Source organism: Pinus tabuliformis, chromosome 9 (genome assembly GCF_031772625.1).
Source record: "Pinus tabuliformis cultivar Carrire ecotype Pingquan chromosome 9, CPIR1, whole genome shotgun sequence".
NCBI lineage: Eukaryota > Viridiplantae > Streptophyta > Pinopsida > Pinales > Pinaceae > Pinus > Pinus tabuliformis.
In genome coordinates, this window is record NC_142307.1 from 294,826,397 (window position 1) to 294,844,385 (window position 17,989).

The 17,989-nt window shown below is 40.1% G+C and overlaps 1 protein-coding gene across 6 annotated transcripts in view; it reads right to left on the minus strand.

Annotated features, from left to right (window-relative positions):
• LOC149148360 (uncharacterized) overlaps positions 1-17,989 on the minus strand; it is a 151,938-nt gene that overhangs the window by 66,264 nt on the left and 67,685 nt on the right. For 4 of the 6 annotated variants that reach the window (XR_016262329.1, XM_089438501.1, XM_089438503.1 and 1 more), the window contains one exon: positions 5,760-5,829. The exons of the other annotated variants lie outside the window; for them this stretch is intronic. Coding sequence is in view for 3 of the 4 variants with exons in the window: in XM_089438501.1 (XP_089294627.1) it covers positions 5,760-5,829 (70 nt within the window). In the remaining variant the exon portion in view is untranslated. The remainder of the gene's footprint in view (positions 1-5,759; positions 5,830-17,989) is intronic. 6 annotated transcript variants of the gene reach the window in all.

Here is a 17,989-nt window from a genome sequence, read left to right on the forward strand (position 1 = left end):
AAATGCTCCGGGAGCGACGGAGCGACTGCTCCCTGCAACGCTCCCGAAAATGGCAGGGAGCGCAAATTTCTTTTCGGGAGCGCGGTCCCGAGCCGCTCCCGCCCGGAGCGCGATTCGGGAGCGGTTTCGGGGGGGCGCTCCCCCGCAACTATGGGCCAGACAACGGTCGTGAGAGGATGCAGAGTTGCTGAGAAGGGGATCCGCAGCGACAGCCATGAACCTATAGTGCCCAGCAGAGCATGGTACGGAGGATAGTACCAATAGGGCTTCGCGACGAGATTGGTGGAGGTCAACCCTCTAAGGGGGTGAGGGAAGTTGTACCAGTCGAGGGTTTGGCAGTCGCTTACGTGGGTGTCTCAAAAGACCAAGACAGAGCCACAAGGAATATCTTGGTAGATCTATAAACCAGTAGTTTTCTTATGGGTGCTAGAAGGACTTGGCACAAGGGCCACAAGAAGAAGGGCACAAGAGTTATTTGACAACCTAACCGAGTGGGACTTGGAACCAGTGTTGCGAAAATCATGATTTTATTGCGATTTTTTCCCTAAAACAATTAAATCGGTATTTTTTCATTTTGAAAAAATCGCGATTTTTCCCCAAAAACCTTAATTTTTGTGTTTTTTCAATATTTTTAATTTTTTTTATGTTTTTAATTTTGCCGATTTTTTTCCTTTTCCGGACCCTTTTCAATTTAATCCCGATCGCGATTATTGCAAAATTGCTCAGAACTACATGAAGAGATTGGTGTTGATTTCGAACATGAAGGGAAGGGGGTTGGAACAATGATATTCCAACTTGAGTCAGGAGGTAGGATAAAAGTGAAGGACATGTTATGGGTACAAAGACCCAGGTGGACTTTGCTCTCAGTATCTATGATAGAGAAGAAGGGGTTTTGTGTACCTTTCCAGGACAGACAAGCATTGATCAGACCCATGGGACTAAAGTATGACGAGGGCCACGTTATTGGAGCTAAAGAGAGTAACATGAATAGGCTAAATGGCCAACCTAATTGAGTGATGGCAAGAAGCAAAGCAATGACAGAGAACAGGGAGCCAATAGCTGCAAAGATTGAGCAGCTCAGAGGGTGTCAACCTTCAGGTTCAGTTAGAGACAAGGAGTCAGCAGATCCTTCCAAATTTGATAATAAAGTCTTTTTGTACAAGATAACCTTACAAGTTCAAGTGCAGGAGGCTTCTAGAATCCAATCCAGGGGGGGCAGAGCTTTGAGGATGTTTCTAGACCAGGTGGTATCGAAGGCTTCTAGTTCAAAGGGGACATCCATGGCAGCATATGCAGTTCCAGGATCGCAGCCCATTCTTAGGGGAAGAAGTGCCTCCATCGCTAAGGAGGAGTGTTGATGTTTGTAGCCCAGGCACTTTTGCTCATGCCTATGTGTCTAGGCGTGCAAGAAGTCACCCAAAAATCAACTTAGGACACTTGCTAAAGTGTGAACAAGTTTCTATTGAAACTTGGATTAAGTTTTTCACCTAAGAAAAGTACATAATTATTATGTTGGCCGATAGGAAAAGTAAGCTATTTACTTTAAAGATTATGTTTTAATCTCAATCGTTGATCTCAAGCGAGGCGAAATCTAATCACTTTGTAGATTAGCATTAGGGATTTAGCTCAATCTAAAGTTATAAATGTGAGGTTTGTTAGACTCCGTCTTATATGTCAAATGTGAGATTGATTCTTCTTCAAAACCCTGTTTTGAAGAAGAAATCATTAAATGTGTTGTTTTAGATTTTGTAATTTATCTCCAGCTCTTCAAAAGGCAGCAGCGACTTCAAGCTCCTATCCCTGCACAAGCACAATTCAAAACATCATCAGCAATCAGAGGCAAAAAGCTATTTGGAGAAAGTCTCACTGGAAATCCCGAACAAACTTCATTGTCACAGCTATTGAATTAAATGATTGTGTTAGCGCTGGGAATGCCCTGCTGTTCATTTATCAGAGGAATGTGATCCGAGATTTTAGGGCTGCTATGGTTGGGCCTCCAGACATTGTAGTTGCGACACCAGCTTGTATTGTGACATGTATTTCTACAAATATTCTTCAATCTTCATCTCTTGAGGAGTCACTTGCTACATGGGTTTTAGATGAGATCTTCTTTAAATCTCTGGTTCATTATATTCCACATCGTTGTCAGTGCATCCTAATGTCTGCAACAAGATGTCGAGAAAATAAAAAGCTTGTGCTGCATAGTCCTGTAATTCTGACACTAACTGAAGTGGAGTATGATGGAGTTGTACCCAACAGTGGGCAGCAAATCATAGCGTTAATGAAGAATCGACAATCTGCTTCAATCTTACAAGTGGCTACAAGGAAACTTGATATTTGTTGTAAATTTTGTGGGGAAAGTTTGGTGATTGGATGAAATCGAGAAGCAATGGGATATCTAAATGGTACCAGATCTAGACCACAACAATTGCCTGAGGAAAATATCATGGCACTTCTGGATGTTATTGGTGTTAAGGAACAAGATGACATCAGATTATCCTTTATAGCTGCAATTCGAGCAATTTGTATCACCCCAGAAATGGCGCAAGTTCCTACAAGGAAAATGTATGAGGCAGTTTTCCAAATTCTTAGAGAGAACAAATCCTTGGAGTTAACAATTACGAGCTATCAGTTGTTGCTTGACCTTGAAAAGCGTTTTCCACCAGTTACTGTTGCTAAAATGTCAGGGTCTTCATCAGATGTTATAGAAGCTCAACTGGTCATTAATTCAAAGGTTTGGTCACCCTTCAAGGGTGTGCTTTCATCGCCTTTAAGTAAGAGAAATGCTACTCATTTGCTCAAGGAAATAGAATGTCTAAAGAAACTTCTCGCAGAAAAAGAAGCAAGCATTGAATACCAAACTGGCGAAACAAAGAAGTGGTGGGACAATTACTGTCGTGCATCTCAACAAAATAGCGAACTTGTAAAACCAAATTCTCAAATGTCCAAGGAATTGGCACTTGATCGAGAAAAATTAAAGCTGCTTCGGCATGAATACAAGCAGATGTCTGCCATGTACAAAGCTAAAATAGAAGATCTGGAACATAAGGTCAATGGCATGTCCCAGCAACTGGAAGGCATACAAGCACGTGAACGCACGGGTTATGGAAAAAAGCAAGATGCACAAGAATTGCAATCAAAGATTACCTCTTCCAGCGAGAATAGTGATTTATCTACCTGCAAATCTGGGAAATTCTTGAACAGGGATAATGGCTCGCTAAAACCAGATGGGGCTACAAATGAAGAAAATTCAAGTGACAAGAAAATTTGTTTGAGGCGGCGGTCAGCCAAACCTAGCTACAAAGAACCTTCACTGTTTAAAGAAAACTCAGGCAGCAAGATCAAAGTGATGCATCAACTCAAGCTTCATCTGGAAACAGTGTCTTTGGTGTTTCTGATGATAATCTTGAGACACTGGAAAAGGTCTCTCAGAATGAGGTGCAGGGTGTTACTTCTTTTCTTCGATCTGAGCCCACAGTTAAAGATCTTTCAACATCTGGGCAATTTCAAGATATCTCTGATTCGACAGATTCATGTAAAGCTCCTGAAAATTCTTTGTTTTCTTCCATGAATATATCAGCTGCCATAAGAAAGACGACAAGGGTTAAGTTGGAACAGCATGAACTAGAAGACCAAGAAAGCTTGCTCCTCCTTCAGGTTCATCTTTGAATGTGGCTTTAGAGGCAAGACAGCTGATAATATGTCGTCGGTTCTGATCACATGTCATGGTGTTGACCTTCGAGGATGTCCTCAGTCACCTTCCAGAATCGAGGGGGATGCTTCTGATTGTGCTTCCCCAGACGTAGTGCACAAGGCAAGGGAACAAATGGTTGAGAATATTGACCTATGGCTTTCACAATGCCAAGATCAAGATCACGATCGGATCTTTTGGAGATTTTGTGGGATTACAGACATCTGTGGCTTTTGGATTGAAACGCACTGAATGGAAAGCAATTGACACCTAGCGCTGCTATGGGACCCTGGGATTCAAGCAATGCTCGTGATTTTATCCAGTTGATCATGGTTACAAGATACAGGCATGGCAATTAGGAAATGAGCTGTCCGGAAGTGGCGTTGGAAACAACATCAGTGCCGAGCGGTATGCAACTGAAATCGTTGAGCTTCATAAGATTCTGAAAATGATTTACAAGAATCAGAAAGTAAAACCACTCCTCGTTGCGCCGGATGGAGTTTTTGACGCTGACTGGTCCACGAAGTTCATTAAACCAACGGAACCAAGAATTTTGAATGTTGTTACACATCATATCTACAAACTTGAAACAGATTTCGGTTGCCTATGTTTATTTTTAGCAATAGGATTGACACCTGGAACGCCACTTCATTAGTTATCAAGTAGAAGGATACGCTATTCTCTCTTCAAAAGCGCTGAGTGTTTGTTTTTTTAGTTTTATTGAAAAACAAATCCCTGGTCTTGGGGGTCGATTTGTTTTTGCTTAACAGATTTTTTTTTTAATGTATAAAAAACAAAATCATTTGTAAGGGGAGAGTTAGTGGGGAGAGAGTTCTGAGTGCTGGAGAATAAAGAGCTTACCATGTACAGTTTTTTGGCAGAGTTTAATGAAATTACACAGCTCTGACTTCTGAGATTCCTGTGGTATGATAATTTAGCATATGTTTTTCTTGTGTTTCATATGTGATCTGTTATGTTTCATTTCACTACATGATCATTTCTAATTGAACAAATTAAGTGTTTAGGTAGAATTCAAAGTATTATATGCTCTGCCTATAAGTTTGTTCATATTTAATGTTTTCCTCTGTTTGACAAGGATTCAATTCTATGCCCTTGTCAGCTCCTCACCAGTCTTGCCATCCCATTTAAATCTAAATTTGGTGTTAAATTTCTTGCCTACCTTGCCTCAGTCGATAATCTGTGTTGTTCATTATATTTCTCTGTTCAAGCTGTGATTTTGCCCATGCAGCCCGGAAAAATCCCGTCATTTAATTAAAAACCCCTTTTTTTTTATCAGTTTACTAGCCTAATATCAGCGTTACCTTATTGGTCATCTCTTCTATTGAAGATTTCACGAGATAGACCGGAGAGAGCCTTCTCCTGCCCCGTAGGGCTAGCTACGAGGCTAAATGGTTTGATGTTGCCTTGAGGTTTACCTTTCTCAGCCTGAGGTGAAATTTCAAGCGCTAACAAGGCTAACAAGAGGAGAAAGACACACCATATAGTTGCACAATACACTGAGAAAGGCATCTCAGTGAGCAGTGGAGGACTTCCATTCTAGTGTGCCATGTCTAAGGAAACATAAAAGGGCAGCTTGGAGATCCAGATCAGCCAAGGAGTTCGAAGACCGATCTAGGCCTAATCTACTAGATCAATTCCAATATATTTTGTATCTGTAGTCTTTCTTAGTTGGGCCATTATCTCAGGATGGGATCCCAAGTAAGTTCTGAATATTAATGAAGAACTGTTGATTGGACAGAATCTGTTTGTGTCACTGTAGTTGAGATTGGTTGTGGGAAATTTGCTCTGCAATCTGCTAGGTTAATAAATTGTCGGGTGCTAGGTTGAAGGAAAAGTTAACAATTATAAAAATCATGAAGAGTGGTTAGTGTGGAACCTGTAATCAATGGGTGTTTGTGTTTCATGTCTGCAATCTTTGGCAAGAATGTGAAGGTATCATCACTGACGAAGATCTTATCAATTGACACCCATATTATATACTTATGGACTGTTTGTAAGAAATAGAGAAGAAAAAGAAGAAAATGAAATGAACTATCATATGCCTCACCTAAGAAACAGAAGAAGATAATCAAACTGCTGGTATGTTAAGGATGAATTTGCCACATAATTCAGTAAACCTGTACCAGAAAAGAGAATCGTCATTTGAAAATCGCTAGACTGAATCAGTATTAGTTCACTGCTGAGATGAAATGATGGTTATAATCCGATTGGAAAAAACAATGCAAATGTTAAGGAATATTAGGCCAAGGGAAGAACAATAAACCTCTTGAGAATATATGGGTTTGAGCAAAAATATGGCACACATGGTATGGTTCCAATGAATATTGGATGGTCCACTTGAAAGTTTGCAGATTGCTCATGATGTACAAAGGGGCAGAAAACTAGAGGAATTTATATGAATTTAATAAGAATGAAATATCATTATTCCTAAATGAAGAAACTAAAAGCTTGAGTCCACTTGTTTTATTTGATATACAAAGCAAGGAAAAGGCTGGTTGAAACAAAAATTGGTAAGGAGAATGATTTTTTGTCTTGAAGAAACACCATAAAACTCCTTTTCTTGAAGGGAAAGGGCTATAAAACAGCAGTCTGACACCTCCCCTTAAAGCTGCAAACTAAATGCCTCAAAGTTCAAGAAAGCAAACAGCTAAAGGATACATTTTTCATGGTAACAAAGGGGGCATAAAGAGGTAATTTGGCCCATAAAAGCAAAAACCAGCTGTTGAGTAAAGAATGAAAAGTAAACAGTGAGAAAAGGTATTTTGGATGAGAAAAAAGCTAGTTAAAAAGGTGGAAACATCTTTTGGCCATTAGTCTAAATGGAAAAGAAACTTAGCCAAAGACAAAACATCCCAAAAGTAAGAAAGCTAACTGCGGACAAACAGTTTGTTGGCCTTTCTTGGTTTTCTTTCTCTCCTAGAACAAGCTAGTCGACTAAGTCTTGAGGGAGGAAACAATTTTCTATATTGGCATTTCAGAGCAGCGAAGGGTTGGACAACTTTTCTTGGATGCTTTGGTAACAGTGGAGATCTCACTTTTCCATGCTCTAGTCTCTTAAACCACTACCTCCACTACAAGTGAATGAATTCATAGCAGCCTGTCACCCACTACTCATTATGATGAAACCAACTTCTTGGGCAATCTGTGATTCTATTCAATTATGTTTGATTCTAAATCTTTGAATGTATTTGAGGCCATTGAATAAATTTTTACACAGTGTGATGGTATATTTAAGTTGCACTTGTTTTGAATTATATTCACTTGAGATGCATATTTGTTTCCTGCATCACTTTCAATTTCGTTGCTACTATTACTTTTAGAAATCTGATTTCAAGTTTCAACCATTACCAATTTCATTTCAAGAATTACTTCACTTTTAATTGTTCATCAGCAAGTCAAAAGTCAAACTTTGTTGTATGCTAGTCAAATTGAAATTTTACACAAGAATATTAAGTGGACAACAGCATACATCAACTAGGGACACCCCCCTGAGATTGGAAAACACCAGTCCAAACGAACAGACTTTCAATTATGACAGGATTGACTGTCTAAAAGTGTCATGCAGGTTTGTGGACACAAATTTGTGTGATAAGGTCAAGAAGTCACTTGGTATTGTGATTGAAAATTCAATAGTGTCTATTTATCTTCTATCTCAATGGGTCCAATCTCTAATTGTGCACCACAAAAAAGAAATGATGAATGGAAGCATTTGAATAACAAGCAGGAAGTTTTTCATCTACTAATAGTAGAATCAAAGTACTATCTAAATGATAGACATACAAGTTATGCAACATATATACAGCATCCCATGCAACATTCCTTAAAATCAGCTAATATTATCCAAAATAATGCATATAACCCTTTGCTAAAAGCATATAAACCAACGTTGCACGAAGCAGGGATGCTGAAGAGTCATTTTCCAAAAATCTAGGAAGCGAAGCGTCTACTAATTATATATATATATATATTCAAAACAAACATCCCAAATACCAAATTAGTAGTAGAAGACATGAAAACATGCATATTTTTACATAAATCAAGATAGATATGGCATCCATGATTCCATTGTACATCAATGATCAATTATTTGAGCATCAACCATCTATATTCTAGCAATTACAAACATACATCAAATTTTTAAGCAATTATAAAACATAAAACATTTAAGCATATTATAAAACATAAAACATAAAGCATACCATCTAGCAAGTGAGCAACTCCCAACATTAGTCATCTTCAAAATTCAAATAATAATGCTTACAAAATAGGCCACTTGGCCACCACCAAAACAAAAAAGTTCAAATTCATAACAAGCCTACAAGTCTAATGATTAATCTATGACAAAAGTAGTAAATTTTGAATATATCTACTAATCTCTCCTCCTTCCACCACGAAGAGTATGTCGTGGCAATGAAGAAGATAGTGGTTGAGGAAGTTGTGGCACTAAAATTGATGAAGAAGAGGCCCCTGTTGTTGGTGTTGAACCATGGAACTTGGGAACCAAAGGACTAGATGGGGGTGGCATCTCAACTCAATCATCATCATCCTGGATAAGAGCATCCTCTAATTGCTCTAATCGCAACGCTCCATCCTCCAAATTGGGTTCTTATGGATTCCTGTCCCAAACCTTAAGGTCTTTATTAGTCTTTGCATCATCACAATAATGAGACAACAATAGCAAGTTGTAATGAACATAAACCAAGCTCTCTGCTCGGTCTAAACTCAACATGTTCCTTTTAACACTGTGGATGAAATAATAAGAGCTCCAACACCTCTCTGCGGAAGAGGTGATAAATTTAATGAGTTAATTCCCTCTCTTGTAAGGCTCGTTAATCCACCCACATTATTTATGCTTCACAATATCATGCGTCAAAAGGTTCAATGTGTGCTCCAAGCACCCAGACCAAAAGATGTATGGATGAGTACGCTCAATCACTTTTCTTGTCGCCTTACAGTTTGTTGCATTATCTGTGATCACTTGAACCACATTATTAGGATCAACATCTCTAATTGATTGCAATAGGAGATTTGCAATGTTCTGGGAAGTTGCACTGATGAAGGAGTCATGACATGTAACAAATATTGCACCACTAGCAGAAACACCAAGAACATTTATCAAATGTTGGTTTCTAATATTTGTCCACCCATCTGATACAATGGATACCCCACAATCCACCCACTCATTTGTAAAACATGTCAAGGCTTTTTGAACCTTTGCTTTTTCTCTTTCTAATAACATTGTTCTAGCTTTCTCATAGTTGGGGGCCTTGTATCCTTTTGGGGCTTCATTGATGGCCTTTACCATTTCATGCCAAAAGGGAGAGCAAAGCACATTGAATGGTACACCGCAAGCACAAAGAAATCGAACTATCTTTCCATCCACATCATCCCTCCCAACGACATTTAGGAAATCCCCCATTGTTCTTTTATCTCCAGAGCTTACAGGAGTACCATGAAGAGATGAGCTACCAAATCTAGAGGTTGCACTTGATTCAGACTGAGTTTTTATTTCTTGCTTTTTTGCTGTGCAACCTCCTCTATTTGGATGTATTTTCTTCTTTGTTCAGCTGAAATGTTTGGGCATATTTGTATCTCCACAGTACCCTTTTTCTCATCATTGTCCATCACCCCACAAAGATGCCTCCCCACACGGGTATATGAACCATTAAATGGTTTTCCTCCATGACAACCATGAGGGCACAAAATTTTGTAGCTTCCACCACTTTTTGCCCCTTCAAGTTTGGTCACATAGTTCCACAAGGATGTCAATGCAGCTTTCCCTTCTAGTGTTTCAGTGTCCCCTTCAAGTTCATCCCCTTCCTCTTCAAACCCTTTCTCCTCATCATACATTGGGTCACTCATATGGGGACTATTGTCCTCTTGTTCTTCTTCCCTTCTATTCATACTCACCCTTGCCATCATAAAAACCAAAAGTGGAATGATACATAGAAGCCAAAAGAACACCATCTTGGAATATGAATATAGGTGGTGGACAACCTGCAATTAAATGAGCAAGAAGAGAGAATGGAAAAGAGTAGGAGAGGGAGGAGAAAAATACAAAAAACAATGACAAAAAATGAGGGAGTTTGGGGTTTGCACTTACCTCTTTAACTCTTGTAGATGGAAGCCCTTCTTTACTCCTCCAAGCTCCTCCTTCTTCACTCCTCCAAGCTCTCCTCAAGTCTCTCCTCTCTTTCTCCTCTCTTCTCCAAGCTCTCCAAAAATACACGTGAGCAAATGAGAGGGGAAAGAACCTTTTAATCCCTTCATTCCCTTCCCTAACCCAACTTAGACCCAACCCCAACCACTAGTTAACAAAATAAATTAAAAAAAACTCGCTTTTGTGGGGCCGCAAGGCGGAACCGACCAGTTGCCCATGGAGTCGGTCACGACCTATATGGATTCTGCCCCGAAACATGGCGTTTCGGTCAGGTGATCTGCCCCCCCGAAACACAGATTGGGTCGGACGGTTCCCACAAGGCAGGGAGCAGCTTTTTCGGCCCGATCCACATTTCAGAATTTTCGAGACGCTTTTCAAGGGGCAGATCACCCAGGGATCCATAAGGGTCACGTTTCGAGGTTTTGATCTGAGGGGAGAGTTTCGTGCAATACTAATATAAGCAGAGCTTACCATACTTGTAACAATAGCATTAAATAACAAAATATTAACAGTTGAACAAGTCACATATACAATGCATTGAGGCTAAAAGTATCCTTTTAGGAACAAGAAGTTACATTCCCAATAATCTTCGCTTGTTTCTTGTCTATAGAACAAAAGGGTCACAAACTCCTCAGTGAATATAACCATTATTAAGGAAGCTAAAAAAGCAAATTTAGATGAATAGAAGAAAAGTGACAGAATAGGATGACCATGAGCAAGCTAACATGTGCAACAAGGAAATATTATTTCCAATGTTAGTTCTTATCCATTTTAAAACTTGATACAATGGCAATGGGCATTCTCGTAGCCTGACATCAATATTGTATCATCATAATCATAGACATATTAGCTTGATAGCAGTACAAAGTTCCAAAGACCATAACACAATTTTGATGTGCACTCTATTGGCATAACAATCTGTCGACCTATTCAATTAGGTTTATCTCGGGTGGTTGGGAGGAAAGATTGTCATCCTCTCCACCTAGGTTCAATTCCCACAAATGACATGTTGAGCTCATATAGAGTATATTGTTGTAATGTCTTCAAGCCTTATTGTTATCTAACCTTGTGCCTTGAAGATTCTAGGATTTATCCTAGGTATTGTTAGCCCTCATTTCAGTAAGGGTACATACAGATATTCCCCACATTGCATAACATCACTGTAAGCCCAAAGGATGCAATCTAAAGCCTTTTAGGCCATGTGAGTTTTTGTATTGAGGTCTCCTAGGCCTATTATGGTCGACCATGGCTAGTCCCTTTGATTCCCGCCCTTAGCTCCTTTAATCCTATATAGGATTGGAGGGATTGGAGTAGATCACCTCAGGACTAGTGGTTTGTGGGAACATCTGGTTATGTGCAAGTGATCACTTCATGTTGTGCCAATCTTTTCATGTTGTGCACATCTTTGTCTTACCACATGGTCATGTGTCATTAAGCCTATATGCATCTTGGCCTCGGTACAAAATTATCAGCTAGTTCTCAACATGGATATTTCATAGTTTTCAGCAGTTCACGTTTCTCAAGGCAGTGCATGTTTCCCAATGCATTTCGTCCTAGAAGTCAAAAATTCAACTTGGTCTTAGATTGCTTTGTCCAAAGCCTAGAGGGAGAAGCTAGAAAAAGGTTTAGAGAATTACCCCCTAGGTCTATTGCAGACATTGAAGCCCTAGATGATGTGTTCCTAAAGCACTGGAGGGATAATAAAAATCTGCTCTATTATCATACTGGGTTTGGGAACTTGCAGAGGGAAGATGGTGAGCTACTATCTGATTTCAACATCAGATTCAACCATATGTACAGCAGAATACCAGCCGAAGTAAAACCTACCCCTACTTCTACTATGATCACTTATGCCAATGCCTTCGATTCTCAGTTCTGCCTGCTGTTGAGAGAAAGAAGATATGCCTCTTTGGTTGATATGCAAAATGCAGCCTTTGAAGAATAGAACATTTTAGCTGCAGAAAGAATCAAAGGTGATGCTGAAAGGAGAAGACAGGGAGGAGAACTCTCATCATCCTCAAATCCTAAGATTGATAAGTTAGCTAGGATGATAGAGTTATTAGCCTCTGAAGTTTCTAGACTAGAAGTTGAGCAGTACTCTCAGGAAGAAGGAGCTCCTTGTTCCCTTACTCTTCCAAAGTCAAATCCATATAGAGAAGCACAGGAGCAGTCGCAGATTTTGCAAAAAAGTAGAGATACAAACGAATACAAAAGGGTGAAGCCCCTTTTTCAAACTATAGTCATGGAGGAAGAGTTGTATGAAGAAGAAAAGGAGGTCCACGGTTTGGAAGATAAGGGCAGTGCCCCTTTCCTAACCAGAGCTGCCTATGAAGAAGCATTATCCAAAGGCATTGCTCATCAGTTTGTTGTACCTACAGAACAACAAGCTTATCAGCAGAAGCAGCCAGCAGCAAGTCCTCCCATCCTCAAAGAATCTAAGCCTAAAGCCAGCACATCTTCTAGTGACTATGCAGATCTACAAACTACCAAACTTGCCATTATCCCCAGCCCAGTGACCAATAAGGGACAGGAAAGCTCCCCATCATCTTTAGTCCCTCTACCTGCTCAAAAGACAATCCTTCAAAGTTGCCCCCTGAACTTTGAGGCAGGCCATGATTCAAAGCACAAGGCTGATACTGATCATCTCAGTTTTGATATTCTGATGCCTGCTCAGGTGGCCTCCACACAGATTGAAAAGGCAGCTTGTCAAATGACAGAGGAAGAGGGTGCACAGTCTTGGAACTCCTCCTTGGATGTGGACTGTTCTAAGAAAAATAAAGGAGCAGATGGTGTCTTTGTGTCCTCCACACATGAATACATTGGTACACCATTTATACTAATTGTGCAGGCCACAGATGACAAAGACAAGTACATAGCAACCGTGGTTATTCAGCAGGTGTACAGAAGCTCTCATGAAAAACATCCAAGGAGGAGAGCATATAGAAGGGAGATAAATTTGATCCATATCTACCTATTAAGCTCAAATGTCCTAAACTTTTTGAGGTAGATGATCAAATAAATCTAGTTTTGCAGCTCTATGAGGAACCGACCGAAAGGAGGAGAAACAATTTTGATGGCCCATCAGTTGGCCATTTTTTGAATATTTATGTGGTTTAGGGTCCTCAGGCCTTAATGATTGTAAGCATTTTCTTTTACAGATTTTAGTGTAGACTTAGTTTGACTCCATGCCCAATGGATAATAGGCATTGTTTTTAAGCTTGTTTTGTATGAAGGCATTGGTCTGCAGTTCTTGAGACCTCACAGGAAGGATCTCATCCCCAGAAGGAGCCAGTGTTATCTCTGCTACAAACTTCAACATTTGGAGGACCAATTGTCAGCTCTGCCATGTGTTTATGCTGAAAAGGAGCTCGCAGCAGTCATCTACCTTCTCCTCCTTTAATTTTCTCATACTCTCCTTGCCCCGTTACCTCTGTTTCTTACATAAAACCTCTACATTTCCCGTTTACAACCCCCCGAAATTCATTAAAGACCATATTTCCTTAGCCCCGGGCGTCGAGTTCAAACGGTCATATGACTGTGATCGTATGACCGTGCGCCTTTCTTAAGTCCCTTTTCCCTCATCGCAAATCGGCAAATCGCATAAATCGCTATAAGGCTATGCCCCTTGTCTTTCGCCGACGCGATGTCGTGATCGCTCCTCCGCCGTTGATCGTCCTGATCTAACGGTTTTCATCTATTCCCCCCACATGTTAAACTGCGTTCAGTTTCCCGCCATCTGATCGTCCATCTCCCAATCCAACGGTAATCGCTCGTCCTGCGCCCGTAAACTGCTCATGATTTAACCCGCGGGAAAAGCAGTTACCCCGCCGTCACATCCGACATGCGTCACTCGCTGACTCGCATTGCTCCCCCTCTGTACGGAAACCGCCGCAGCTCCAAAGGTGGTGCGGGGAATACCGCTTACCGTCATCCCACCCGTCCTCGCGCGTTATCTCCCGCGTGCTTTCGCCTGCCGATCGCGATCCAATGGCCCTCGTTTGTCCCGATCTCACGTCTCCTGATAGCCACTACAAAACAATCCCCGTCGTCGATCCACGCGATCCAACGGCTGAGTTTTGTCCCCGTCATAGCCATGCTTTCACCATGCTGCCCATGTCCATAGCTTGTCCAGTGTACGCGAAGGAGGAAGGAGGCCAGAATCCAGTACTTGGTGCATTAAATCCTCAGCAACTGCATTTAACAAGAAAGCATGGCCGAGAAGGAAAAAGGACAGCCTCGAGCAGATCACAGCATTTACCAGTTATGGATCATCTTTCAGTCAACACTCCAGAATAGAGGGTTCCAACGACGGAGGAGGACTGGGGCGCGTTCAAAGTGCCAGAAGGAGGACAAGACCCAATTCGTGTGCTCGGTTCTGGCGAAGCGTAGAGCGAACCAACCCCTAACAAAAGTCTGTACAAAGGGAAGGTTGGCCAGGTGCTGCCTCATTACCTCTGAGGTCCAAAGCTTCAAGTGAGTCGCTCTGTAGCTCCTGCCTCGGATCCTTCCAACCAGAACGTGGTCTGTCGTATCCATGGTGTCGCCCCCTGGATATCTTCCCCAAGCGTGATGATGACTTCTTCACCTTTTGGTTTGAAGCACTTGCGCTTCTTACTTGGCCTAGCAGCGTCTTTAGAGGAGTTAGGGCGTTCCTCGAGCGGAGAAGGGTTTGAGGGAGGGTTTCCAGTGCTGAGATGTTCGTCCGTAGGGATAGGTTCCGAGAGTGGGGGGACTGCTGAGTAGCTACCCGATGGAGGTGCCACTGACGCTGTTGCTTGAGGGGTCCCTTGTACCAGGGTCGAGTTGCCAGGGGGTTTGTTTAGAGAACCGACAGACAGGGTGGGAGGGTAATGTGAAGATTCATCCGCGGGATTAGGGTGAAGGTAGTCGGACGCAAAGTTAAATGCGGAGGGAGACTGTGGCGGGGAGGAGCATACCGACCATACCGGAAGAGACTCGTAGAAGGTCATGGTGGAGCTGGAGGGTCCCGAGATCAAGGGCAGTCTAGCGATGGTGGTCGTTAGATCACAACAAAAGGGGAGAAGGTCTTCCGTGACGGAGCGAGGAGTTGTCCAGATGTTAACGTCCTCCAACGGGTCCTCTGAGTAATCCACTATGTCTAGCTCCATGACTGTTCTGAGGAGTTCTCCATTAGCTGCCAAATTGTGGATTGTACAACCATAAAATGGCTTCCCAAGTCATTATTTCGAAATATATGTAAATATCAGACTGTTGAAAACTGCCTGGGAAGGATTCTGTATTAAGGAGCTAGAACAACACTCACTGAAATGATTTGTAGTAATCCAAAACCTTGGATGAATATAGGAAGGAGAACAGAAGAAAATTTCATAGAATAGCAATTGAAAGTGCTTACTTATTTCATTATCAAATATTTTCAAAGATAGTAGAGGAGAGGGTTGCCATAAGGTGCCACCTCTAAACTTCTTACAGATTCTTTTCCTAGTTCCCTTTAGGCCTGAATATCACTTCTCCTGAGCAAGATACTGCTTTCTTGGATGTATCTCCATCTTCTTGGAATGAGGAACCTACTCTGTAGGATTCATTTTCTTTCATACCTGCAGGGATATGTGGCCCTTTCCTCCATTCAAGTACTGATTATTAACATAATAAGACAAGACACGAGTATGGCAAATTTGTTACAAGTCTAAGGACCATATTTTGCCATAGAAAAACATAATAAAACGTAAGATTAGCTTTATACTATAACGTATGTACTATGGTGGCCCCCAAAATTAAAACTTTTGGGTGGGGTCGAAAAGATTCATCAGCAGACTTATAATATTATCATTGGAATGTTAATACACTAACAAATTTAACTGCAAATAACACCTTTACATGTTAGTTTTGTAATTTGATCCATATGACAATGCAGTGTAACGATTACAACTCTTGAAGATGGGTAAAGTTTAGACTCTCTCTGTTGAGATTGCATATTTTTCAATTATTTAACATTTTACATTGAGTTTAAGCTATCCAAGAACACCATATCTTGCAGTTTTTTAGTTTCTTCATAGCTTGCTACGAATCAATTAGATAGGCCTTTAACTAGATAATGTTGTCTCTTAACTTTTTTCTCTTTTTCAGATATTTCGGTTTTTGCCGTTCCAAATGTCATAAGAATTTCAAAATGAAACGTAACCCTCGAAAGGTGAAGTGGACTAAAGCATACAGAAAGCTACACGGAAAAGAGCTTACTAAGGTATCTTTCATGTTTCCTTTGAGCATTTGATAAGTTTTCCCATGTGCCACAATTTTGTCCAAGATTGTAATACAGATGACTACTTAGGTGTTGGTTTCTTTGGACTTTTAGCTAATTCCAAAAAACAAACTTTGTGATTGGTCAATTTTTGCAAGAGTAGTAATTTGTTAATCAATTTGAAGAACACAAGGAAAGCCATTTCATTTTTCAAGCTTACTTATTTCATTTTTAAATTATGGGAGAACAGATTTGTCTCTTCTTTACAACTTCGCTGGTAGATGAGTCAAGGGGTAATAACTGAAAATTAGCTAATTGATTATGTTCTAATCACTGTTGCTTATAACTTTGGTGTACAAATATAGTAAAACCATCTTTATAGTAGAACCATCTTTATTATTTTGTTTGTGCACCACAAACAAAACCATCTTTATTATTTTGTTTGTGCACCACAAACAAATTATTTTGTTTGTGCACCACAAACAAAACCATCTTTATTATTTTGTTTGTGCACCACAAACAAACAAAATAATAAAGATGGTTCTACTATATTTGTACACCAAAGTTATAAGCAACAGTGATTAGAACATAATCAATTAGCTAATTTTCAGTTATTACCCCTTGACTCATCTACCAGCGAAGTTGTAACGAAGAGACAAACCTGTTCTCCCATAATTTAAAAATGAAATAAGTAAGCCTGAAAAATGAAATGGCTTTCATTGTGTTCTTCAAATTGATTAACAAATTACTACTCTTGCAAAAATTGACCAATCACAAAGTTTGTTTTTTGGAATTAGCTAAAAGTCCAAAGAAACCAACACCTAAGTAGTCATTTGTATTACAATCTTGGACAAAATTGTGGCACATGGGAAAACTTATCAAATGTTCAAAGGAAACATGAAAGATACCTCAGTAAGCTCTTTTCCATGTAGCTTTCTGTATGCTTTAGTCCACTTCACTTTTCGAGGGTTACGTTTCATTTTGAAATTCTTATGACATTTGGAACGGCAAAACCGGAATATCTGAAAAAGAGAAAAAATTTAAGAGACAACATTATCTAGTTAAAGGCCTATCTAATTGATTTGTAGCAAGCTATGAAGAAACTAAAAAACTGCAAGATATGGTGTTCTTGGATAGCTTAAACTCAATGTAAAATGTTAAATAATTGAAAAATATGCAAACTCAACAGAGAGAGTCTAAACTTTACCCATCTTCAAGAGTTGTAATCGTTACACTGCATTGTCACATGGATCAAATTACAAAACTAACATGTAAAGGTGGTATTTGCAGTTAAATTTGTTAGTGTATTAACATTCCAATGATAATATTATAAGTCTGTTGATGAATCTTTTCGACCCCACCCAAAAGTTTTAATTTTGGGGGCCACCATAGTACATACATTATAGTATAAAGCTAATCTTACGTTTTATTATGTTTTTCTATGGCAAAATATGGTCCTTAGACTTGTAACAAATTTGCCATACTCGTGTCTTGTCTTATTATGTTAATAATCAGTACTTGAATGGAGGAAAGGGCCACATATCCCTGCAGGCATGAAAGAAAATGAATCCTACAGAGTAGGTTCCTCATTCCAAGAAGATGGAGATACATCCAAGAAAGCAGTATCTTGCTCAGGAGAAGTGATATTCAGGCCTAAAGGGAACTAAGAAAAGAATCTGTAAGAAGTTTAGAGGTGGCACCTTGTGGCAACCCTCTCCTCTACTATCTTCGAAAATATTTGATAATGAAAAAAGTAAGCACTTTCAACTGCTATTCTATGAAATTTTCTTCTGTTCTCCTTCCTATATTCATCCAAGGTTTTGGATTAATACAAATCATTTCAGTGAGTGTTGTTCTAGTTCCTTAATACAGAATCCTTCCCAGCCAGTTTTCAACAGTC